The 26231-nt window shown below is 49.3% G+C and overlaps 2 protein-coding genes and 1 long non-coding RNA gene across 5 annotated transcripts in view; 1 reads left to right on the plus strand and 2 right to left on the minus strand.

Annotated features, from left to right (window-relative positions):
- The window catches only part of Smokl6 (sperm motility kinase like 6), a 111203-nt gene that overhangs the window by 60445 nt on the left and 24527 nt on the right, over window positions 1–26231 (minus strand). The window lies entirely within an intron of this gene.
- LOC102554696 (uncharacterized) overlaps window positions 1–26231 on the plus strand; it is a 121316-nt gene that overhangs the window by 36479 nt on the left and 58606 nt on the right. Inside the window, exons 4-5 of the long non-coding RNA XR_010055076.1 lie at window positions 17–226; window positions 336–435. This is a non-coding gene — a long non-coding RNA (uncharacterized LOC102554696). The remainder of the gene's footprint in view (window positions 1–16; window positions 227–335; window positions 436–26231) is intronic.
- Window positions 1829–21659, minus strand: Ddx11l1 (DEAD/H-box helicase 11 like 1). Its single transcript, XM_039084779.2, is given in 15 exon segments — window positions 1829–2895; window positions 7410–7477; window positions 7591–7635; window positions 8487–8566; window positions 8897–8943; window positions 9727–9879; window positions 11379–11584; window positions 11972–12059; window positions 13587–13694; window positions 14351–14396; window positions 18233–18387; window positions 18797–18883; window positions 19270–19515; window positions 21517–21608; window positions 21611–21659. Coding segments are annotated over 15 exon segments (1713 nt in total). The 3' UTR covers window positions 1829–2652.

Raw genomic sequence — 26231 nt, forward strand, 5'->3', positions numbered from 1 at the left:
TGTCTATTCTTGGAAGTTTTTGCAGGTGAAGAATCTGAAGGGTCTTTGTCAGTGCCAGTACACACAGAAGTACCTGACTTGTCTGGGAAGTGGGAGCCTTGGCCTTGGCACAGACATGTGCTGTTCTCCTTCCTTGGATGCCAGTCCGGATCATATCTCTCCTGCAGACTTGCCTTGATTGTTGACTTGGGGATCCTCAAGCTCTCAGCTCACTTAGTTCTCTAAGGTTAAGTCTCATTGAATCTCATACTACTTCATTTGCCCCAGATCTTTCTGCCTACCTTTATTTTGCCAGAACTTTCTTTGACTGTAACAGTAAGTCTGTAATATTTTAGGACATGGCTTCCCTCATCAGCAGATCCAGAGCCCTCACACCAGATGCTCTTATTTACCTGTGAGTGGGACCAAGCCAACAACCTTAATCCTGACTCAGAGGTGAGAATAAACTTAAAGCTCAGAGCATGACCTGCTCCAGTGTGGTTCCTAAGCCTGAGAGCTCCCAGCTCCACTGTCCACGTTTCATGGTTTATTCACTGTTGGGACCTTTTCAGTTATATTCTTGGCTGTGTCAACAACTGATTATGCAAAAGTGGGAGCCCAGAAAGCAAGGGATAACCCTTGCATGATCTTGACCCATGCTGGATCTTTTGCCTTTTATCTCCACCTTCCACACTAAAAATACCACATCTCTCCAAGGCCATGCCTGTTCCAGTGCCCTGCACTCAGGGAGGATGCTGGAGCGAAGCAGTGAAGTCATCTACAGCGTCTATTCAGAGTCTGATAGACCACTGATGCTCTGGGAAACACTTGGCTTCATCTGCTCTAAATAACCAACAACCTGTTCAAGGAGCAATGCTCCTCTGCCATGAAGAAAACTTTCAGGTAGACAGAGTCCACAAAAGAAAAGGGGTCTGCGGTATCTCACCTTGGAATTTCCTAGGGATCACTGACAAATATGCACAGTCCTACCTCACAGAAGATGAGCCAAGGTTTTGCAGTGCCTCATAACCTGAGGCACTCAGAGATTCACCATAGATCCAAAGGCCAAGAATCAGATCACCCTTCATGTTGTCTTTCCTTAGAGACAACACTGAAAGTCACCGTGGACCTCATCTGTTAGATGCTAGTAAGGCGAGAACATTAGATACGTCTTAGCTTTTGATGCTAAGACACTGGGACTCCTAGCAGCTATGAGAGGAGAGGGCACAAGGGGAGCTCAGTCCTGCAGCTGACACCACGCATGGCTGATGTCCTGGGGTTCTGTTCTCAGGGGGCAGCACGGGGAAACTTCTACATCATGTGAAAGGAAACTCTCCCAAGCAGCCTCAGGTCTGCACCTAGAGCAGAGGCTTTGATGGCACCACATCCTAAAGCTAGTGAGGTTAGAAACATGGCTGCGTATGACTAGTCCTACCACTCTTGCTGCAGCTGTTGTCAGGGATGTCCCCATACCTCTTCATCCAATGCCTCCTGGTCTGACTTAGATACTCTTGCTGGAATCACAACCCAATGCACCTAAATTGTCCATATATGGAAGGATGGGCTATTTGTTATGTTCTGGTAAATGTCCTCATGTCTGTCCATCACTGAGATGATACACTGTGACCTTGTGAGAAAGGGGACACCAGGCTGAGGCAGGTCTCTCCTGAGGTTGACTGCCCTGACCACACAGAAACCCATCAAAACTCAGAGGAAAGGGCCACATTGAAGCCCTGCTTGACAGGCCCCAGACCCAGGAACTCTCCTTCCTCCTGGCTTTCTTTGTAAAACACTCTTCCCCTCAGACAAACCCATTTCAGTCATTCTCACAGCCATCACCTTGGCACAGTCTGGATATCATCCATCTCTTACACCTCTCCCTCTGTGTGACATGGAAAGATGTCCACTGTCCTAACAGTGGTAAGCTCGAGTTAGTGCACACTTAGACCCGTCTCAGCAGGCTTTTCTCCTGTGTACCATGGGCAGCTGTTGGCCATGTCCAGTGTCCTAACAGCTCTATAGTGAGCCCACTTCACCACACAGCCAGGCCTGTCACAGGAGGCTTTGATGGTAGCCATGCGGGCCTCTTCCTCCTTGTGTGAGCTCTCCCTATAAAGTAGACCCAGTGAATGTTATCTGAGGATGTCCCTCCACCTTGTAAGTCTTCACAGCTCCCCCACCGTGTCTTTGGCATTTAGAGGTGAGCAAAGGCACCAATTCCACTCTTTGCACACAGCAGCTAACTCACACCCCATTCTTTCCTGACCTAGTCCAGATCTCCCCTCCAAACTACCCAGAGGACGTTATCCATCTCTCAATTGTCTGAGGTGCAGAGGAAGAACGGCATTAGGAGGAAAGCAGAGGTGAAAGATCCTCTCTTGCGCATCCTCAGAGAGTTTCAGCTGTTCAGACTCAAAGACGGAGACCATGACTGCGAGATGCCCTTTTTGAACACCATGTTCTCTAGGGACTTGAAGCAATGACGTTGGGATTCCTCTCAAGTGGCAGCGGCCCATGCTCTCATAGCAGAGTGCTGTGTCCTTTTATATCTTAGGGGACAGATGGTCCGCCTCTCCCACAGATGTGAGCTGGGTTTAGGACTTCGCACAGTGGGAAAGCGCACATTCGATCAGAAGGTATCCTGTTTCTTCTGGCCCAACAGGGAGCCATGGATTACCTCTCTGATTCTTTCTGCTGCCTGGAGATCTCAGGCTCTTCTGAGTTTAACATGGCATGACACTGGACTACAGGCCAGTGCGGTCTCTGATGCAGAGAGGCCTCCTTTTCCTGCACATTCTGCCCACATGCCAACCCTGCTCTCTGGCTTCTCAGGAGGCTGTCGTTCTCTAAGCTTTCCCAGTGCCTCTGGAGAACTCCATCTGGCTCGTTCTTAGCACTTCCAGTGGAGGACGTCACCTGGAAAGACACGAGCTTTGATTATCGCATGCTTTTCCTGCCCTGTTTGGTATGTGTGAACTTCATGAAGATCAACTTAGAACTCTACACACAAGATGTATTTGGGAAATTGTCGATACTGTTGTCCTGAGTTATTATAAGTCAGAGCCCCTAGCCCACTCCCAACAGGTTATGTCATCCCCACAACTTTCTCCTTCTTCCTGGTATTTGCTCAGTTCCATATGATCCATGTTTCCTTCTGGTCACTAGCAAAGACCTTGCTGCTTTTAGCTGTCAGTCTTCAGTCTATCTCATTTTTTTCAGGTGGCTTTTGGGTAGATCATCTCCCTTTCTTGTCTGATGTGCTGTTACCATTTTTAAAAAGCTTGTTTGCAAGAAGGTATCGAAAAATTCACTTGCAAAATTTATGGGCTGAATTGTCAAGGAAAATCGTAGCCATGAGACAGAGGAGCTTCATGACACCCATAGTAAGCTATGTGGACTTATGTGGACTCCTATCAATTTCCCAGTGATGTGTTCAGATGTGGGATGCTGAGGAGATGCTTAAACTCTGAAGATTTTTGTTTGGTTCTGAGGAGCCTAAATAGTCCTTTTCAAAAGCTGGGCTCCTGCCCGGCCATGCAGAGTTCAGAGAATTCCTTGTTCAGGTTTCAGGTTTACCCAGGTCTGAAAGACAAATCTAATATCTTTTGGCATCTCACAAACACATAAACCCAGGTGCCACCACTAGAGGTCATGAATGACCCTTTGCTTGTAGCTAACCTGTCATTCTTTAGGCTTGACCTTCCCTTTCTGTCATGTGCCCTGCCTCTTAGCCTACACCATGCTCTTTTCTCTGCAGTACCAGCCATCCCCAACAATCTGGGACATTACAAAAGGTGGATGATGTTGCAATGAGGGCCTACACCCTTAAGAGGAGCTCAGTTGTGGGCTTTTCCTGGGTTCAAGGTACCTGAGCAGAGTGGGGCAGGACAGGTACACACAGTCTGGAATTGGTCACGCTTTAGTCATATGCTGCCCTGCTGTGGAAGACAGCACAGGACAGGAACTTAACACTTAGCTGGCTTGCTCCTCACTACACTCACAGCTTTTCAACTTAGACCTCACCTACTCTGGTCAAAGGTGCAGTACAGTGTGTTGAGTTCCTATCTAACGGCTGGTGGATGAATGAAGATGCTCAATGGATACTGTTTTGGAGACCAATCTCTGCCACCATTTTGGGCGCTGCCTTTAGTATCACCAAGTCATGTGACCTCTCCAGAGAATATCCCCACTCCTCATCTTGAATAAACCCTTCAACCAGCTCTGAGAATCCATGTCCCAGATAGAAAGAACTTCCTTAAGTAGCTGTGATATCTCTGGGCCCTCAGAAGTCAACCGTGCTGGAGAATGGAGATCTGTCAGTCACTGGAGCAATGAGTCTCTGCTGGCCCATGATTAGCAGCATCCACTAAACTTTTATCAAGATGAATTGTGATTTTTTAATTGGACATCTTCGTATTTATATTTCAAATGTTTTTCCCTTTCCCAGTTTCCCATTAATAAACCCTCATCCCATCAACCTCCCCCGGTTTCTATGAGGGTGTTTCCCTACCCAGCTCTCCTCGCCTCCCTGCAATGATATCCCCCTATACTGGGGCATCGAGCCTTGGCAGGACAAAGGGCTTCTCTTCCCATTGGTGCCCAAAAAGACCATCCTCTGCTACACATGCAGCTGGAGCCATGGCTCTGTCCATGTGTACTCTTTTGATGGTGGTTCTGTCCCTGGGAGCTCTGGTTGGTTGGTATTGTTGTTCTTCTGGGATTGCAAACCCCTTCAGCTTCTCCAATCCTTTCTCTGACTCTACCATTGGGGATCCTGTTCACAGTTCAATCGTTAGAATGCACCTCTGTAATTGTCATGCTCTGGCAGAGCCGCTCAGGAGACAGCTATATCAGGCCTGTCAGCATGCACTTCTTGACATCAGCAATATTGTCTGGGTTTGATAGCTTTATGTATATGGGTTGGATGCCCAGGTGGGTCAGTCTCTATGGCCTTTCCTTCAATCTCTACTCCAAACTTTGTCACTATTTCCTCCTATGAATACCTTGTTCCCCTTCTAAGGACGGAAGCATCTGCACTTTGGTCGTCCTTCTTCTTGAGCTTCATGTGGTCTGTGGATTATATCGTGGGAAATCTGTGCTTTTGGGCTAATATCCACTTATCAGTGAGTGCACATCATGTGTGGTTTTTTGGTGTGTGCGTGTGTGTGTGTGTGTGTGTATGTGTGTGTGTGTGTGTGTGTGTGTGTGTGTGTGTGTGTGTGATTGGGACACTTCACTCAGGATGATATTTAGTTCCATCCATTTGCCTATTACTTTCATGAAGTCATTTTTTTTGATAGCTGAGTACTCCATTGTGTAAATGTACATTTTCTGTGTACATTCCCCTGTTGAGGGACATCTGTGTTCTTTCCAGCTTCTGGCTATTATAAATAAGGCTACTACAAACATAGTGGAGCATTTGTCCTTGTTATATGTTGGTGCATCTTCTGGGTATATGCCCAGGAGAGGTGTAGCTGGATCCTCAGGCAGTGCAATGTCCAATTTTCTGAGGAACCTCCAGACTGATTTCCAGAATGGTTTTACCAGTCTGCTATCCCACCAACAATGGAGGAGTGTTCCTCTTTCTCCACATCCTCGCCAGCATCTGCTGTCACCTGAGTTTTTGATCTTAGCCATTCTGAATGGTTTGACGTAGAATCTCAGAATTGTGATGATCTTAACCCTTGATTATTAATAAGTAGATTTTTCCAAAGGGTTGCTGGACACCCCATTTGCACAAAGGAGGCAAGAAGTCTGCTGAAGTCTTGGGGGTTCTGGACCCGGCTTGTGTGTTTAGCAAGGCTCAGGTGTGGGAGGACACCTCTGGACAGGGGCATATCTGCAGTGTCCCACCATTTCCTCATGATGCTCCCATGAGACTGGGAAATGGAGAGGACACTGTCATACTAAAATGGAGTCTCTGGTGTATGAATGTAGGTCTGTGCACAGTGGAGTGGGTGCTCATCAGAAGTAACATTTGCACATTTTTTCCAGCTATGGAGGAAGAACCATTGGCCATCATCCTCACCTGTGGATGTGTCTATATGTCCGTCCCAGCCCTTGAGCTGTCAAGTCTCCAGGGGAAAACTTCGTAGGGGAAGGTGCAGGATCTACGTGTGGGTCTCTTTGCTTGCCTTCAGTACACGGATAACACAGGTGATGCTTCCTCTAACTGGGCATATGATCAATAAAGGTGTAGTTGTGTCTCTGTCCTCTCTCCTCAGAGTTCTGCTGGGATCCTCACATTCTCTGTGCTCACTAACCCCATTCTTGAAGCTCTTCCATACCTGATCCCCAGTCATGGTATGACCACAGTGAACAGACTTTTGCGGTGTCCCTGAGGACACCCCTGACTGGATGTTTCCATTCTTAGCCACACTGTAAGGAGGAGAACAAGGGCCTGGAGACGCCATGCTGTTCACCAGTTCAGGCAGTGCAGGAGCAGAGCCTGCAACCAACATCAGAACTTGTGTGAGGACCCTGTCACCTTCCCCAGGGTATCTAGGATGCCTCTGGACGGCAGGATGGCACAAGTTAACTCTTTCCCCAAAAAACCCTGACTGTCCTAGTGCAGAGAGCACTCAAGTCCCCCCTCTCAGTCCCCTTCAGCTCTTGCATGCCTCCTTGGCTAACACTTTAGTGAGCTTCTGATTCTGCTGACTGGAGAGCTGTAGACCAGGCTGACCTGAAACACAGAGATCCACCTGCCTCCAACTCCTGAGTGCTGGAATGAAAGCGGGAACCACCACAGCCCAGCAGTTTTCCTGTTCTTAAGTGTTCACAGTTTGTGCTGGCAGAGTGCTCAGAACAAAGGGACACTAGGTTGTGGTTTAGTGTCCTAGCGACTGAACTGTGGGAGCACTAGTTTTCAAAGGCTAACAGAAGCAAAGGTCTGTGATTGCCATCCTGCCCAAGGATCCACTGGGAAGACTGTCTGGGCAGTCATAGCCACGCCCACCTGCTCACCTCACACAGTAAGTACCCTGTGGACTATAGTCCTAGCCATGCCCACCTTCCCACCTCATACAGTAAGTACACAGAGGACTGTCATCCTAGCCACGCCCACCTGCTCATCATACTCAGTCACCCTGGAGAAAGTCTGGCAGAACAGAGGTAGGTAGGGATGGAGAGGCTGTGTTTACTCCAAGGGATGCCAAGACCAACCTCTCTTACCAACCCTAGGTCACATAACCCCAGAGTGGTGTACAGGCCCTGGTACAACCACTTGGCTGCTGCTGTCCTAATTTAGATCCGTTGATGTTTGCTTACTCAAGGACAACGATTTACATATTATTTCTTCTGTGTCTACTTGACTAGGTGACAGGGGCAGAACAAGACAGGCAAGTGAAGAAAAACTGACCTCCTCCCCTACCTCTCCTTTCAGAGCCTTAAGGAAACCCAAAGGTGCCTGAACCACAAGAGAGCTTTACCTTGAAGAGGTTGATGTTGTCCACCTGGCTCTGAAAGAGAAAGTCGTTGATGCTCTGCAGCTCAGACCCTGTGGGCAGACAAAAGATGCTCCTTTGTACCTTGGTGAGGCCTCAGCTCAGGCCTGGAATAAAGACCTGCGTGGCTCAGACCACCTCCCACCCTTGACAGACACCTCCTCACCTGTCTGAGGCAGGCTCTGTGTACTAGGGTTTTGCTTAACGTTACCTACGAGGGGAAATGACAATGGGTCACGGTGGCAGCTCTCTGCCCACTTCTGAGCTATAACTCCGTCCTAGCGTCATAGCTACAGGGAACATTCATTTTCAAGTGACATCCGTGTGGGGCATTTGTAGCAAACAACACACTAAAAACCAGGCGGGTACAGGAGCTGTGGGTCTGACTCACACACTTCAAATGGACCCCAAGGCCAGGCAAGAGACAGGAGCAGAGTAGTCTCCCACTGTCCCTGAGCAGGACGAGGGAGACACCAGGGTGTGCAGAAGACGTTGAGCTGTGGCACGGGCACAGAAGGAAGTGGAAAGTACTAACACGGGACGACATCTTGGTACAAAAGCCTCCACTGACTTTCTAGAAACATAGCTGTACAGAAGCCTTTCAAACCACTGACATACAGTGTAAGAGTCCCCGCCCAGAAGAGACAAAGAAACCTGCAGGTGAGAGTCAACAGCCTGCATCCAGTCTCCAGAGCGACAGGCAGACCCCACCTTCAGCCTTAGCTTTCCCTCTGTGAATGAAGTTTGAATCTCCTGGACTTCCCTTCTGCCAGTGTGTCATGGCCAGGACACCATGTGGCTGTAACTACACCATGAAACATCAGGTCTGTTTCACACGGCATGATGATCATAACCGTACCCTTGGGTTTCTTAAAGTGAAAAGGCTGAGGTCAAACATCTCAGCTAAGACAGACAGACACAAGGACACCATAAGGAATGACCAAGACAGCTCTTAAAGGCATAAAACACCCAAGAGTCCTCAGTGGCATTCAAGGACCAAGACCAACACAATTGGCAGATTAGGGGTGATGGCGGGAGGGGGAGGGGAAGAGGTGCACCTACCTCCCAAAACAGCCACAAACTTGTCCAGCAAGTACAGGATCTGCTTGATGTACATCAGGTTCTTGGCCTTTAAACGCTTCCTGAGGAAGGAGCATCATAGCAGGGTGTGGCATCCTCCAGGAACTCCCTGCACCAGATGCACCGGCCTTTCTCTCCGCCTAGGGCCCGACACACTGGGCTGCGGGGGACAAACCCTCCAGCAGATAAAGGCTGGCTAGGACCAGGGTTCTCAGCACGTGCTGCTCTCCCCCAGAAAGCCTAGGATGAGGAGGGCACACACCAGGACAGACCAATTCAACCCATTCCAAGACGCTGGCACTACAAGTCACCTCCACTAGTGCTCCAGGAGGCTAATGTGGAAGCCACTGGGGCTGAGCATGGGGGACCTTTTGCCTTGGGAAGTCTCTTACCTGTATCTTTCCATGTACTGGAGCAACTGGGAATGGGCCTGGCAGAGCTAAGGAGAAAAAAGAACAGCACGAAGGAATTCCAGGATGTGGTTAAGAGAACCTTTGTAGCGATCTAGAAAATGCCAGCCCAGGACACATAGGAGCCATCAGGGTGATGGGCATCTGGGTAGCAACAGACAAAAGCAAACATGCACAGGTAGGCTGTGGGGCTGACAAGAGCTGAGAGAGTAAGGGAAGAGTCCAAAGTCAAAGGTCCTCAAGCTCAGATGAGAACAGAGCTGGAAGATGGCTTACAGTCCAGGACTGAGTTCAAGGTGGGTGACATCACATAGGTTTGTCAGAAGCCAGTGGTCACATCCTGGTTCACCTCAGTTTGTGCAGTTTGGGTATAAGACACACAGCTTTGCCCTCAGAGAATCCCCAAGTTCCCAAAATAAAGCAGGGAACCCCTACCTCAAGAGAAAAGCATGAGGCACACAGATCCCTTTCGCTGTTTGCCACATACCCTGGAAGGTAATCAGGAGCCTGCAGAGGCCCTGAGCAATGTGGAACCACAAGGATAAAAGGCACTGCTGTGGGCCTGCTGGCCTGGATGCCCCCATCCTTCCAACAGACAACTCGTGAGCAGCACTGGGTGGAGGAGCTGAGGACAAAGCAGCCGCCCTTTGCAAGCTGGCGTCCAAGAACCTCACTCTTACCGAGGAGCAGGAAAGGACAGGGTTTCAGTTCAGTTCACCCTTCCCAAGCCCCACATCCAGAACACCCCCTGATCCAGGCATTTAAAGGGATGACCAATGTCACTCTGCCCTAAAAAGGAGGGGCTGACCAACCTGGGAACCATTGACCTCTGTGCTGTGGATATTGGTGATGGTGTCGATCAGGTTGTGAGCCTCGTCAATAATGACCACCTGCCCTTGCAGCCTGATTCCCGCAGCCTGCCGGGTGGCTGCGTGCAGCAGCATTGGGTAGGGCAGCACCACCAGCTGTAGGGAAAGGTGATGGTTGGAGAGCGAAGCAACCTGTCTTCCCAGAGCAGAAGGCTTATCCTGCAGTAAACTACCCAGGCCACTGCACTGTTGAATTTCTTACTCAGACACTGCAGGAGGCATTCAAGCCCCAATGCCATAGATCAGGACTCTGCCTGTTCCAACAGCCCTCCTTTCAGGTTTCTGAGAGGTCAACTATGAGGAACTCAAATTGGAGCTGATCACTGGGAAAGGGGAGGGCTGGAGTCCCTGGAGGTGAGCTGCGTCCTTAGACTCCAAAGTTCTTCACCATACTGAGAATCAATCACCAAGCAGCAGAAAACAACCCTAGCCTCTGGCGCTCGGTCTGCTACCTCAGCCCTGTGACTCTGGCACACTCTCATGTAAATGACCCTTGGTTTTTTATCAGCTCACAGAATCTGAGAAACCATGTCAGTGAGGGGTCAGTATCAATTCAGATTTGTAGGTATAGACTGCCATGAAGATTTTTCCAACAAGCAAGTGAGGGAGAGCACTCAGTTGGTAAAGTGTTTTCCTTGAAATCAAGGGCAAAATCTGGGACACAATCCCATGGGGGAAAGGCCAGGAGTGGTGGCACCACTGGAGATGGCAGCAGCAGGGATCCACAGACAGGCTCATTGTGTGCACGCACACACACAAAGATACGGACAACGTAAAAACCAGGTGCCAATGTGGGTACCGTCCTTTAGGACAGTGAGGGAAGAGAATATCTGTCTGGGCCCCAGTGCTCCCATGTACAAACAGAGCTATTTCAGTGGGCTGTTTATAAAGGGAAATGAGGTGAGAACAGCTTCCGCATGTCGAGAACACACCAATCTCAGGTCTTCTATATGGACAGCACCACCTCACTCGGACAGACATCTGGAGACAAGGCCGAGTCCCTCAGTCTGTCTGTGGGCACCCACATACAGCAGGGACATCCATGTGAGCACCGCCCTGAGCAGTAGGATTACCAGGACCTGCTCTCGGGAAATCCACTAAGTCTCCTGGATGACACAGAGCTCCCTAGGAGGGAGCAGGAGAGCACACAGTGACGCACAGTGACAGCAGTGCTGTCACAGAGAAGCAGACTTCCTCTCTGTACAAAGCTAAGGCGGTCTAACCATGACAGGACTGCCAGCAGCCATCAGAGGGTACACCAGCAGCCCGCCTGAAAAAGCATTTGGTTATTTTCCAGTTCTGGGCTCAGCTCCTACCCAACACCCTTCAGTGTGGTTCTTTAGGATGAACAACCCTCTTCTCAGATTCCTACGTGCTGAACTCTCCATGATGCTAACTGGCCTCTCGCCCAGGCCATGTGGGATCCCTGGCCTCCTCAATCTCTATGCTCTGGAGAAGATGGCCTTGTGCCATAGCGGTGAGATGTGACGCACTTGTCATGCTAACCCAGGTAGGGACATCGTCCTCTACAGAAGAGAGATGAGGAAAGCCTTGTGTCAGCACACGGACTACTTCCCATTCCCCAGCTCGCTCACCTGGGCTGCAGGGATGGCAAAGCGGCTTCCATAATAGGGGCAGGCCTGGGCCTCCTTCCCGAGGGCCACGAGCTGCTCCATGTCCTTCACCTCCAGCAGAATCTCATCCCGGAGAAGCTCCATCTGCTCATGGTTGTAGAAGGGGCAGGAGGCCTGCATCTTCTGTCTCCTTCTCTTTGGCTTGTCTTCCCCAATTCTCATCTTCTCTGTGGTGGTGCAGATGGAGGGGAGCAAGGACAGGAAGGGGCTCAGCTACATCTGGGGTCAGGAGTAGGAACGATGATACGGAACCACACACGTTCACGGGGTAGGAAATTCCTGCTTACTGTGGCCTCGTCGGGATACTATGGGAATTGTCCTCTATGCTCTCCAAAAAGAGATGGCACAAACGCGTCTATGCCAGGTCCCTGACCCTGACCCAGGAAGCACCAACACCTGTGCCCAAGGAGGGGCCTGAGGCAGAAACCAGGGCCCGCTTAGCCATTCCTTCTGGTTAACACAGTCCTCACGCCATGGCCCTGTTGTAGACCCCACCACACTTCTGCCACTCACACGCTGTCCGGCACGTCTCACAACACAGGTCCTGTACCTACCGTGTTTGCGTCTTTGCATGTCCACACAGCGGTCATTCATGAGGTGCACAGAACCCAGGCTTTTCACATCTTCATTCACACAAAGGCTCTACAAGGCAGGAGAAGAGGGAAAGCAGTGGCTTTCGTTCACATTGGGAAACCTCTGTTACCAAGCTTACCCTCAGTCAACTCTAAAGATTGCCTCATCTTGACCCTTGCTTACAGAATGGACCATTAACACAGAATCGGACCACTAAACTGCTCTTCTGCCCTCCTGAAGTTTTTGTTTGTGCCTAAGCTACACCACACAAAGCTCTCCACCAACTCTAAGACTGAACCTGTTCTCTGCGTGCATGAGAACCCACTGTGTTCTGTATCAGTCGGGGGTGATTAGGTTTTATGTGTGTGGGCATTCTGTCTGCTTGTCTAACTGTGCACCATGTGCATGCCTGGGACGTGCACGGGGAGCCAGAAGGAAGCGTACGATGCCCCGGAGCTAGGGTGACAGACGGCTGCGAGCTGCCATGGAGATGCTAGACACTCAACCTGGGTCCCTGGGAAGAGCACAGCAGCAGTGTTCTTTGCCCCTGGGCCATGGCTCCAGCCCAAGCTCATACTGTTTGAAGGAAGCTTCCTCACAGTCCGCTTCTGTACCAGTATTTTAGGGTTTTGTTCCTTAGTTGGTTTTGGGGTCTTAGTGTGCATTGTGGTCGTTTGTTCTGAGAGAGTGTAGAGCAGTCGAGTCTCAAATTCAAAAACCTTCCTCTTCCTCCGTATCCCATGTGCAGGGATGAAAGGTGTGCACCACCACACCAACCTACATGAAAGGGTCTCATGTGCTCACATTCTCTTTCTTCCCAACCAAAGGGTGAGTTTGCAGTGGGATTTTTGTTTTGTTTTGTTTTGTTTTTTAAGAAAACCTCTGCCCTTTATTGAAAAAAAAATTACTGTCCTTTGTTGTGATCTCTGGGCCTAGATGAGAGAAATGGAAGCCACAGTAGTACTGCATTTCTCTCTCTCTCTCTCTCTCTCTCTCTCTCTCTCTCTCTCTCTCTCTCTCTCTCTCTCTGTCTGTCTCTCTGTCTCTCTGTCTCTCTGTCTCTCTCTGTTTGTCTTTGAGATTGAAACTGCATTTTTTTTCTCCTACCCTTTATTCCCTCCAAACGCTCCTTGCTATCTTTCCAATTCACAGCCTCTCTTTCATTGATATATGTATCCATACGTGTTTATGTGCATCCATATTATCTTCCTAACTCTAGCCTGCTCATTGTATATAACATTACTTGTAGTAGGTTAGCAGGACTGACCATCTGGTCTTGGATAGGCAATGGTGGACTGGTTCCTGGGGTAGAGGATTTCTCCCACTCAAGGCATTTCTGAGCTCAGCTGAACATCTTGGATACTGAACACTGACAGATGTCTTTAAAGATAAAGAACAGATGGCGCTGGCTGAAGGACAAAGGAAGGACTCACTGCCTAGTCTGTGTCTCCTGCACCTTATAAAGAATAATTGGCCAACCAAGAAGCGCTGCCCCCAGGCCCACCTTGCCCTCACCAACCTCTGTCTATGCCTAGGCCAAGAGAAAAGACACAGGAGGAGGCATCTGTCTGGACAAGAACACCTCCTTTTGCTTACCTGCCTAGACCCAAGGGAAACTAGCCGCGTCTCCTTGCCAAAAGGGCTCTTCTGCACCTCACGCACAAACTGGGCCAGCTGTGAGTGTGTCCGACTGCAGTAATAAATCTGACCAGAGGAAAGGAAAGGGATTCAAAGAGGGGAGTCTAATTGGCCGCATTGGCCTGAGATCCTGCAGGAGGAAGCAGGGCAGTCACAAATGCACACTCCTGAGATGACAAAGACTCTGCTCAGGTCAGGTTACACCTAACTGGGGCCCAGCAGTACCTAGGACCCAAGTCTCCCACAGTTTAAACTCAGACTCAAGTCCTAGGCTAGGAGACCTAGGAGACCCTGGGAAAGTGGGTTTCCCCACAGTGCTGATTCCTGATATGGCAACGACCTCACCTCTCTGGAGAGCATGGGAGGAAGGTTATTCTGTACCCAGGCCCTGGAAGGAGAGGTGGAGCCTGAGGTGCACAGTAAGACAGGAGAGCAGAGCACAAGGACATCCACACTGCACAGAAAAGATCCATCTCAGATAACTCAAGGACTTTGAACATGGAGAGGTGTCAAGGCACACACAGCTCACTGCACTCCATGTATGTGGAACACAAGCAAGAAGACAACACTCCATGAGAGTCCAAGAATAAGGACTCGACACATGCTTGCTCCTCCTTGCCCTCCCCACCTCCCCCTGGAGAGGGGAACCTGTGTGTCCTAGGCCCAGTGTGGCTGATCCTCTAAGGCCTCCCTTAGAGGGATCAGAGACTCGGGCAGCTTACCTTGGTTATATGTTCTTCCTCCAAGTCATCCTCACCCTCATCCACCCTAGGAGACACACCAAGATGGAGGTCAGTCTCCACACGGCACACTTGGGATAATTAAATACCTAAAAGTACTGAAATGTGCTCTGGGCTCTCGCTGACAAGCAGGAGGGCAGGCCTGTCCTCAGAAGTCAACAGGGCTGAGGGGCAAGCTCTGAATACAACACAGACATGACCCAGGAAACTGCCAAGCCTGCTCCTCAGGAGCTCTCTAGCTGCCTTCACTGCTGCTCAACTCTGTGAAACCTAGAAAACACAGAGAAGGAAAAGACCTGGAGTTCTTTTCTCCTTAAAGACCTCTTTATGTATTTTGTCTACATGGGTACTTTGTCTGGACGTACATCTATCTGCTCACCAGAATAGGGCATCAGGCACTTCAGAGCTGCCATGTGGTTGCTGGGAATTGAACTCAGAACCTTTGGAAAAGTATTCAGCACTGCTAACCACTGAGCCATCTCCCCAGCCCTAGACTTGCAGTTATCTCTCTTTGTTTAATTTTTATTTTCTGTATGTGAGCACACTGTAGACTGAGTATTCTGTAGGTGTCTTCAGACACACCAGAAGGCTTCAGATTCCATTACAGATGGTTCACAGCCACAATGTGGTACTGGGATTTGAACTCAGGTCCTCTGGAAGAGCAGTCGGAGCTCTTACGACTGAGCCATCTCTCCAGCCCGACTTGCAGTTCGTAAAGCCACTTCACATACTCAAAGCCAAGATGTAATCTCTGACCCTACAGCCTCATACGCCATTCTGCTATAAAATGAAAGTTCTGCATGGTCGTGGAAGGGACTGCATGACAAAATTACAAGCCCTGGAACTGAGCCAGCAGGGTATGAGGCTCCACAAGTGTTGACAGTGGTGAGGCATGAGGTTTGTTTGTATAATATATATATAACTTCATGCTCCTCCATTGGGAAATATTCTCCCAGCCAAGGTTTTGGTGGAAAAGGGGATATTCTCTCTGCTGAGGCTGATGACTCCATTATACTTAGAATCAGCAGTGGTCCAGAAGGTGAGGGAATGTCTAATATCTCAGTAAAATGGTAAACACTGAAAGCTTTAAGGCTGTGGGGAAGAACTCTGAAAACATGAGTACAAAAATATGTAATTTTTCAACTATGCAAATTATGAGAATGGAAAATTAATTGCATAATGAGTTTCATGGACCTAAAGGAACAGAGGCAACTTTTCAGATGTTAAGGAAGCAATGAAGGAAGGATCTCAGAACAAGAACTACCCAGCCAGCTTACTGCCAGTGCTTACAAAGGCAGGCAATTCATTTGCCAAGTTTAAAAAATTGTACTTGCAGTCCTTCTCTAAGGATCCAAAGGGTAAGGTCATAAAAGGCTGATTCAAGAAATAATCAGAGGGGAACCTGGAGTGGATGAGTGATTTGATATGTAAATAAAAGACTGGGCTTTGGTCTGACAGAGCTGAGCTATCTGACTGAGCTATGTGGTGATCTTCAGAGAGCTGTCTCCAACAGAACATAAGGCTGCCAGCTTCTACCCCACAATTTGACTTGGGTTGTTCTTTCTGCCACTCTCGAACACCCCTTCCCCAGGACCGCCATCTAAGCCACTGCTGTCCCTTGGCAGGCTCTTTCTCTGTTACCTCTTGCCCCTATGTGGTCGGCCTCCTCCTTAGGCTATCCTGGAAGAGACACTGCTGCTCCTCATTAGTCCTCCTGGGATGTGGTCGGGAGAGCTGCTGATTTGTTAAGGTGACACCCAACTACTATGCCTCAGGCCACGTGTACAAGCCCAGTACCAGGCTGCTCTTACTTCTGCACTACCTCAGGGGCCTATCAGAGCCTGGTTAATAACAAAACTTCCAAGACTCCATGACAGGCTTCAAAGTGGCAGTTGACGAGGCTAGGCCTAGATCTGTTTCCAAGAACTGGGCAAGTCCAAGCAAGCCAGTTACTGGAAAAACCCCAGGCCTTGGGCAGCCAATCAGGAACTGCCAACACCACCAGAAGCTGACCCACCACCTGCCAGAGCCAAGCAAGGGCAATGGGTCAGCAGCAGTTTTCAGGCTCCCCCAGCAGCACTTTCCAGTCCTTCCCTCTACCCCCAATAGTGGTTCTAGGATGTCTCTAGACAAATGGCGGTGAGGGTTCATTTTGGCGGTCTCCATCTTGGTAATGGAAGATGCCAAAATGCTGGACTGCTGCTGAATAAAACACTCTGCTTTTATATACTATTTGAGTCCAGGATACCACTCTTCCGTGAATCACAGACCCTTACACTATATGGAGGATCCCTTCCCCTTCTCTGACATTGTCTGGGGAGTTCAAAAACTCCATGTGCAGAATGTCTTGTAACCTTGGTCAAGAGTACAGGTATGCCTTCCTTTTTACTGTTAACAGCCCACTCAGCAAGCACCTGAGATTGCTGAATTGCTTCCCCATGCTAATGAGGCATTCTGGTACCCTAAGCCTTCAGCCAATGATCTTTGCCCATCCTCCATGCTTCTACCACCTAACGCCCAACCCCCAAAGTATAGAAGGCTTGAATCACCCACAGGTAAAGTTGACCTGCCTCTCTCCAGCTCTCCCGAGGTGTCTTCTTCCCCCTATGTACTCAAGGGGTTTCCGACCCATCCTTACCTGGCATCTCTACTCCCACTGCCCTCGTGGGCCATTGCTCTTGGGGGGCCAATATTTGCTGAAGATCCCCGAGGCCAGGGAGAGATGCAAATACCCACAAACCTTAATGCTTGAAGGACATTCTGGTACTGGATATGGAACATAGCACTCTCAGGCTGAATTAATCCCTCCCCCAGCATCCTGCTGTACTTTGACATCCATCCAGTATTTACTCAGCCCTCAGAGACCTGTACCTGCTCCAACCTTAGGTCTTCTGTCTCTTCCTCTCTTTGCTCTGATACTTGGGCCTTCCCTCAAGCACACACTCTCTCTACTTCCAGCCCAGTGAGTTTATGGGACCCTAATCACAGCCCTCATGCCTCAGCAGACCTCACCTCGGTGTGAGTTTACACACTACTACTATCCTACTCCATTTTCCTCTAAGCAAACACACTGGTTTCAAACTGGAACTGTACACTTATTTCCCGCCCCTCTCCCAGCCTAGAAATGTACGCTGGTCATAGACAGGGCTATACCCAGCTGACCTCAACTGGCTAAACAGGGTGCCCACAGATATATCCTGAACAGGACTCCAGCTGGGAAGAAGTCTATTCTCCTCCCCTAAAGGCCATGAAAGTCCTGTGTCTCACTCACCCTGACACTGACATCTATGGTCACTGTGCACATGAAACTCCAGATTGCAGCACCTGGGCCACCAGACATTCCCTACTAGAAGTAAAGTGGGAATGAGAAAAGAGTGCCTCGAGAGGAGCTGTGTGGTACAGCCATGAATAAGTCCCTCCTATTGGAGTGTCCTGGGTCATTCACAAGTGAAGCTCATAAAATAAGAGCTTTCTGCTCATCTGGACCAGAAACCCTAAACGATGTCAACTGTGAGTCTGGAACTCTCTGACGGTTATGCTTATGCTACTGGTGGAGAACTCAGAATCCAGAACCAGGTGGACTACATCCAGGCCCAGCTCTCCTCCATTCATGAGCCCACAGCAATGGCCAAGATATAGCACCTGACCGAGCCATGGCCTCCAGGATTCCACCACTGAACGACAGTGGGGAAAACTAACTCAAAACATACACAGGACTGTCACAGAGAAAAGGGTCAACCGTGGTTGTCACCAGCACTTATGACCGCTGAAATACAAGCCCAAGGTGAACAAACAAGCAGTCGGCTATCAGGCGGTCTCCTGGGTGCTGCGGCTGAGGCTGCAGACTGACACCCGAGGTCTCACCTGCTGCCTCTTCTCTCCTCATCACTCTCATATTCTGCCAGAACCAGATGCTCCTCCCCACACTCCAGCTGCCCCAGCTGCTCTGGTGCTGTGTCTGCAGCAAGCATCTCCCTGCTGAGGCGCAGGAGAGTCTCGGTCTCCTCTTCCTCCTGTCTCTGGGTGGGAACAAAGACACAAAGAGAAGTCTCGCACTGGAGCTCCAGCTCACTCTGTGACAGACCTGGGCCCAGCACTGCTGCCACCAAAAACAGAGCACCACATTCTCCTCAGAGGATGAACCCCACTGCCTGACTCAGATCCTCCACCACTTGAAAGCCCCAACCTCTCAGTGGTAGAGCGCTTACCTAGGAAGCGCAAGGCCCTGGGTTCGGTCCCCAGCTCTGAAAAAAAGAACCAAAAAAAAAAAAAAAAAAAAAAAGAAAGAAAGAAAGAAAGAAAGCCCCAACCACTGTTTGAGGAGATGGTGGCCAATGGGAGCAAGAGTGGGGTCTGCCAATCGGGTGTCTCACGTCGGGCCCAGGCAGTGTGCAGCTGCCCACACCCCACAGCCCTCCACGTGCTCACCGAGCGCTTGGCAGCAAACCTGCGTCTTCCATCCTGGCAGACCTCCTGCAGCCGCTCCTCTCGCTTCCTCCTCCTCAGCTGCTCCTCCTAGAGGACAGGGACAGCAGAAAGAGACTCCTGCAGAAGTGCCACCCCAGGCCTTTCTCAGTAACAAATCTACTGAGGGAGCCCCTCACAGGGTGCTACCACCTCCATTCTCTCTGCCAATCTGGCCCCACTGCTCAGGTCAGTGGGGCCACATCCTCTCTTCCTCCAAGGCATACAGTAACCGCCATTCTTCAACTCTGTCCTTTCCCGGGCGAGTGAAAAATGGAAAAGGCTTGCATCATAAGGAGACAGCAATGACCTCAAGGTCAGCCAAGGACTGAGAGGCAACACCAAACGAAAAAAAATCCTAAGTCTTGTAATAAATTGAAAATAATCATTGAAGCCTGTTTCCTGATCACTCCCCTTCTCAGTCCCTCGGATCTCACCCTCAGCCTCTCCACCAGGTCCCTTTCTTCTTTCTTCTGCACAAATTCAGTGACCCAGTCAGGATCTCCAGCAGGTCTCAGGGTGTCAGAGGGTTCTTGGCAGGATGAGGAAGACAGGACTGAGTTCCTCCCACTACTTGTGGGGCCAGATGCAGGAGCGAGGAGACCAGCCTCTGCTTGCAATTTCTTCTGTTCAAAGTCCCGGAGCCAGGAGAGGGCCCCACAAATCAGACTTAAGGACTTTCCCTGCAGGAGGAAAACGACCTCACACCAGGCCAGAAGCAAAGCTTCCCAGATGATGCCCCATGTAATAAGGCCATCAAAGAAACCCTGGTTCTGAACACGATGATGTTCCAAGACCGTCTAGAATGGAAACGAATCAGTGGTCACCAGAGACAGGGAAGGGAGGAGTAAGCTTGGTTCCGAGAAGGGGAATTAGCTGCTCTTAGGCTGCATAGCTCCATGTCCCAAAAGAATTTAAGTGTTTTTTTCAACTTACAAAATATCTAAATAATGACGGGAAAAATACAGTAACATAAAGCATGGAATCCAAAATTCTTGCCAAGGCCACCTCTGACTCCAAGCTTTAGGGCAACGAAAACCCAAACACGCATAGTCAGTCACACGAGTAGCTACTGTGGGTGATGTCTACTGTCCAAAACACTCTTCCTGCTTGAGGTAACACTGTTCCATAGTACCGTTCACGCTGACAGGCAACCCTATCCTGTGCTCCTAACCCCAGTGTCTGACTGACCATGAGGCCCTTAGGTGCGTCCTCATTCTTACAAGGACTGGCAGCCTTATAAAAAAGGGTCATTCAGATGCAGTCATACAGAAAACAAAGGCACCATAAAGAAATGCAGGAACCAGAACAGGAGTGGGCCGGACAGCCTACTCACATAGCCTTCAGGAAGAGCCAAAACTATGAAAATGTTGACTCCAGACCTGAACCTCCAGAACTGTTAGTGCTGGATTTCTGCTGTGGATACAATCTGCAGTTCTCTATACCATGAAGACCAGAAGACGGACTACAGAGGAAACTGTGGAGTCCCCCAGGTTGCTGCCCCTAGGATCCATCTGGGTTCATGTGACTCTTTAGAGCTAACCCTCTCTCTTCTTAACCTTCTCAGTTTGTTGCATTTAGGGGTGGCTGAAAGTCTCCAGAGCAGGGTTCTGAACTCACCTGTCCTGGGAGGACCCTAAGAAAAACAACTTCTCACCTGCAATCCTGGACGAGACAGTGGCTCATCTCAGGAGCTCTGGGACTCTGACCTTCCTCCCAAAGCTTATTCCCATATATGTAAAAGCAAATATTTTTGTATATATGCAAAAATGGGACAGTGCACTGCCTGGTTCTATGCCAATTTGACACAAGCTGAGTTATCACAGAGAAAGGAGTCACCCTTGAGGAAATGCCTCCATGAGACCCAGCTGTAAGGCACTTTCTCAATTAGTGATCAAGGGGGGAGGACCCCTTGTGGGTGGTGCCATCCCTGGGCTGGTGGTCTTTGGTTCTATGAGCAAGCCAGGGGAAGCAAGCCATGGCCTCTGCATCAGCTCCTGCCTCCTGTCCTGTGTGAGTTCCAGCCCCGACGACTTTAGGTGAGTTGACATAGAACTCACTGTGCACAGTACCTCCTTGGGTGAGTTGACATAGTACTCACTGTGCACAGTACCTCCTTGGGTGAGTTGACATAGTACTCACTGTACACAGTACCTCCTTGGGGAAGTTCTTACAGTACTCACTGTGCACAGTAATACACCAAAGTTGGAGAAAGAAACGGGGAACCTGAAACCACAGCCCTGTTCGGTTCCAACAATCCACCTCAGATACAATCCTCACTCAGTCTGGGTGAGGAACAAGACAGCCTCGGGGTTGGCTCCCAACAGCACTCAGGAGCCTGGGTCCTAACTCAGAAACAGTGCTGAACCTGGGGAAAAGCCAAAGCTTTCTCGATGTTCCTCAACATCAAAGCAGCAGTGAGCCACAGAAATCACAAAGCCATTGGTGGTGTGGGTTACATTGCAATTTTAAAGTCTCAGCTGCCTTTAGCCTGTTCTCACCATGGGATGCATTTAGTGGTTGAACAGAGGAAGAGAACGCTATGCAGAAAGAGAACCTGATGATTACTGTGCCTAGCTTCCTCTTGAGGAAGTTAATGTCTACACACGTGAACTGTCAGGGTGAGAAAGGCTGCCTCAAATTGTCTGAGTGGCGCTCGCACATCCCTCATCCCTCACACCCACCATGCCAGTTGGACTCTCAAATATCCCAATCTTGCCAGCCTCCAAAACCTTGTAGAGTTCTGCCATGAAGTATTTCTGGATAGGATGGGGGGGAAGGGAAACGGAAAATGGATGCCACCCATCTCCTGGCCTTCTTCAGCCATTGCCCTAGAGGGAGGGAGGGAGGGAGGGAGGGAGGGAGGGAGGGAGGGAGGGAGACAGAGAGAGAGAGAGAGAGAGAGAGAGAGAGAGAGAGAGAGAGAGAGAGATTACTTTTCTCATGAGCCACGACGTGAATTGAATCTGCTGAATCCAAAACACTTTTCTCACTAGTCACACAATTTCCCTTTGGGTTGTACATTTTCTGGCAAGCAGTTACCATGCTCTGTCCATCGCACACAAGTGATTATAGCAGAACCACACAACCCATAAAGTGATGCTGGTCAGATACTGGTTTTGTATGCTCCAGCCCAGAAAGACCTTAGGACGAACCTCCTGTTCTGCTACTGGATGCCCTTCCAATAATTCCTCCTCAAAAGCAGAGGCCTTCCTTGCCAAGGTCAGTGCCCTTTGGATCAAGCTGCCTTGGACGTGGGAGTCCTCCAGCAATCTTCCCGAAGGCCTCTGTAATGGGCATCGTCTGCCCAAGCTGCCTCACCTGCTCCTACGATGAAGGCCTATAAACCTATGGGAAATGGCACAGAATGACCAACAAGACCTGTTCAGAAGGCACTGATTCACATCCATACCTCCTCCATCAGACAGCTCACATCTGCTTTTCTTCATCCTAACCTCTATTTCCACACTAGCACCGCCATCTACTGGTTATTCTTTCTGACCTTGGGACACAAGGGCTTTCAGGGGCTCCCTCAATGGTAGAAAGTTTACCAGGAATTTGGAGCCTCCTTGGGATATGATCCCTGGCACCCTAACGGCACTAAAGGACAGCTGCTTGGTTCCAGACAGCAGACTGTAAGAATGCTTTTCACAGCCACTAATCTCTGACTGGACTGGCTTCCCAATACTAAGGCTGTGCACAGCATTCCCCTTCCCCTGTCAGGACAAGGGCTCTCAGCTCCATGAGTGTTTCATTCCTGTTTCCTCTTCTGAAACTCTTTTCCTCTACCACCTCTTTGCCATCAGGAGGAAACTCTCGTCCACACCTCTTTTCCTGGGAAGTAACTGGACAGGCCCATCTGTTCTAAGTCCAAATAGTAATAACCCTAAGACCCACTTTATCCTTAATAAAATTACTGACCAAAACAAAACAACAAAAGGCCACACAACAAACTAAGAAAACACAGTAATGAAAACAGCCATGCAATTGGAAAACCATTAAAACACAAAGAGAAGGTAAAGAAAAGTAACCAACAGGACGTGAAGAGATGGCTGAGTAGTTAAGGGAACGTGCTGCCCTTCCAGAGGACCCAGGTTCAATTCCTAGCACCCACTTCTCAGCTCACAACTGTCTCTAACTCCAGTTCTAAAGGATCCAGACATACAGGGAGGCAAAATACCCATACACATAAAATAGTAAAAATAAAAGTAGTTTTTAAAAGGTAAGCACAGACTGTGAGCATCTAACGTGTGTTAAGCACTCTACAGAGCCCCCAGCACCACCCCTTAATTTCACTTAACCTATCACTGATATCAGGACACGACATGCTTCTGGACACTAAAGGTACAGAACTTAAAGGACTGCTGACTGGGGGCAATGCTCACTGCTGGAGCCCTTGCCTAACAGCAGCATGGAGCTTAATCTACAATTGAAAGGGGCTGGGTGTTAAGGAGTACCATAGTTACTTAAAGAACAAAAAGCAAGCATTGGACCCACGCTCTAAGAGCAGGCTATGGTCAAACTCACCTGGGTACAACAGAGAAGTAGCAGGACTAAAAAGGAGAGGTCCTAGAGTTATGCACACTAAGGTGAAGAATGTCACTGTCTGGGAAAACCAGGGACCCGGGCTGAGAGCAGAAGGGGAAACATGAGCACTGCAAGCTAGCCTGGATTTCAGGACAGGTTCCTGAATACAGGAACCATGCATTTATTATTTACTCCTACTTTTATGACACTTCCACCGCAAATGTGGAAGACTTCCACACATCAGACAGAATTTTCTGAACCTTAAAAAGGGGGGACGGGGGGGGGGCAGTGCAACGGAGAAAGTAATAGTATAGGCCCTGTGAGAGACTGCCAAATTGGATCTCGTTAATTATCAGTCAACCTGTAGGTCTTCACCTGACGTCCACTATACACAATAATGCCCGAAAATCGCTTAATACAGCCTCCTTAAATTTTAGAACTCAACCTGCTACCACCACTGGGCTGCCCCTCGCGTTCCTTCTTTGCCATGCTGCCTCTGCCCACAATCTGACCTTAGGGTGCGCTTCGCTCATGCCGGTCCCTGGCAGCCTCAGTTTGGCGCCTCAGCTCCAGTCTGCCCTTCTCACCTCTCTGCCTTCAGTGTCAGTTCTTCAGTCACGCAGGACCGTATTCGCTCTCATCCGCAGGGAGGACTCCCTGAGACCAGCAGGTAAGCCCAGCAGCAGCGGTAAGACTTGAAGCTTCAATGAAGGAGCATGCGCAAACGGAAAAACCGGCCACTTGGACACGCCCCCGCGCCACTGCGCTTGAGTGCTTCAGCTCATCTCGGGACTTGAGGTTCAAATTGCTTTGATTAGGGCTATGTGCTTGAGCCTTGATCTAATTTTTCGTATTAGGATTTTACTATTACCATTTATCGGGTTTTTTGTTTTCACAGAAATATCGCACTTTAAAAAAAAAACTTATTTAATGTGTGAATGCTCTGTTGAATTTACGACCACCTGCCCGAAGAGCGCATCAGATCTCTGTTGTGAGCCACAATGTGGTTGCTGGGAATTGAACTCAAGACTTCTGGAAGAGTATCCAGTGCTCTTAAATCCTCTCACCAGCTCCCAAGTTATCATTTTCTAAATACACTTTTCTCAAAGAATGTTAAAAGTAAAAAGTGGAACTATTAAATATCAAATGTACACAAACCCTTAAGAGCTAAGAGGGTTGATATCCTTCATGCATATATTTGTTTCCTCCTTGCTGTAGATATTGGATCTGGTTCACAATAACGACAAAGATGTAGGTATTACACAGAGTCCTTTAGAAACTTCTGTTGTGTAATGCAGAATAAAATATTTAACAGACTCTGGGGAACAGGCAGTCCATTGAGACTTGGTTTTCTGTCACTAGTTAGAAAAGCACAAACAGCACAGGAGGCAGAGCAATTAGTCATTATAAACGTCCCTGTTTATTGCACTAGGAACATTGGACGTGACCTATTTTCAGAGGCTGTGCCTGAAAATTCTAACCACAACTTCAAGCTTGGTGCCCTTCGCCCGCTTTTGCCATGAGGTGTAAGAATGATTCTCTGCCTCTTAGTGTCCATTTTCTAGGGAGACGGGCAGTTGCAGGATTTAGTCCTCAGTGGGATCTGAAAGCCATTGATTACCCTGATGGTTCTTTTGTCATCTCTCCGGATTCATGAAAGGCTCAAGACAGCCTGCAGTAGAAGAGGAAGACAGGGTATGTGCTGGCTCCCACCTCCTTAACCCCACGTCCAGGCTCTGTGGACTTGGTTACTGTTTCACTTAAGTTTGATTGTATCAAGTTCCACCCCAGAATATCCAGGATTCTTTGTTCTTTCTTCCCACAACAGAGTTTCTCTGTGTAAGTTTAGCAATCCTGGAACTCCCTCAGTAGACCAGGCTGGACTCAAACTCAACGAGATCCTCCTACCTCTGCTTCCCAAGTGCTGGGATTAAAGGTGTGCACCGCCTGGTGAAAGTCCAGGATTTTAAGCAGTCCCAAGCCTCTTAGGTCCTCCTTTAAAAAGCATTGTCTTGTCCCAGCAGATATTCTAAAAATGAAACATCCTCTCCCTGGTGGTTAGTGGGTAGGTTAAGTGCTTTCCACGAGGCAGCCATGTGTTTATTCCAGTCAGGTAGGACTCCTCTTCCTGTTTTCTCACACTTGCCACCTCTCTGGACTTTCATAGTATCAAGAACACAACCCAGGCAGGTCAGGTGCTGATGACCCATGAAAATCTGGCAGCTTGGACCAGCAATGGGCTTGCCCAGTTTGGATTAGTAGGTCCCCTAAGTGCTACAGCATGGCTGGAAGTCATCTGAACGCCCCTGCTCTTCTCTGTGGTCTGCTAAAAGATAACCAAAGGGACAAACTACTGATGACTTGACCAGCTAAGCAAGTGCTCTTTCCTGCTGGGGCTGAGGGCCCAATGGAACAGAGTAGTGGGCAGCCAAGATGTTCTTAGGATTCAGTTCTCTCACCTGGCCTGGGCCTCAGCGGGAAAACACCCCTTTCAGGTGGCAGGTGCAGAAGTGTAGGAAAGAAGCCAGAGAGGCTGTAAGAGTGGTGGGTAACGGCTTATGCACTCTGGAGGCCTGAGCACCTTACACCACTGGATCCTGTGTCCCACACGTATGTGGTAACAGCTGACATGAGAGAAAGATGGTTTGCTACATCAGACACTTTCGAATACCTCTAGCATTTCAGAGAACAGGGGAGGGCTAGAGAGGAACCCAGTGGGAACAACCTCACAAGAATGGGACAGTCTAGTGACACTTGTACCTCTTCCCTTTGACTATCAGGGTGTCGAGCTCATGTACCTGCAGGGACTGGATCTTCCCCTTGGGATCTCATACCAGGAGGAAGACTGAGGCTCCCATGGTGGGCAGAGGGG

The sequence above is a fragment of the Rattus norvegicus genome, chromosome 9, assembly GCF_036323735.1.
Source record: "Rattus norvegicus strain BN/NHsdMcwi chromosome 9, GRCr8, whole genome shotgun sequence".
In the NCBI taxonomy this organism is placed as follows: domain Eukaryota; kingdom Metazoa; phylum Chordata; class Mammalia; order Rodentia; family Muridae; genus Rattus; species Rattus norvegicus.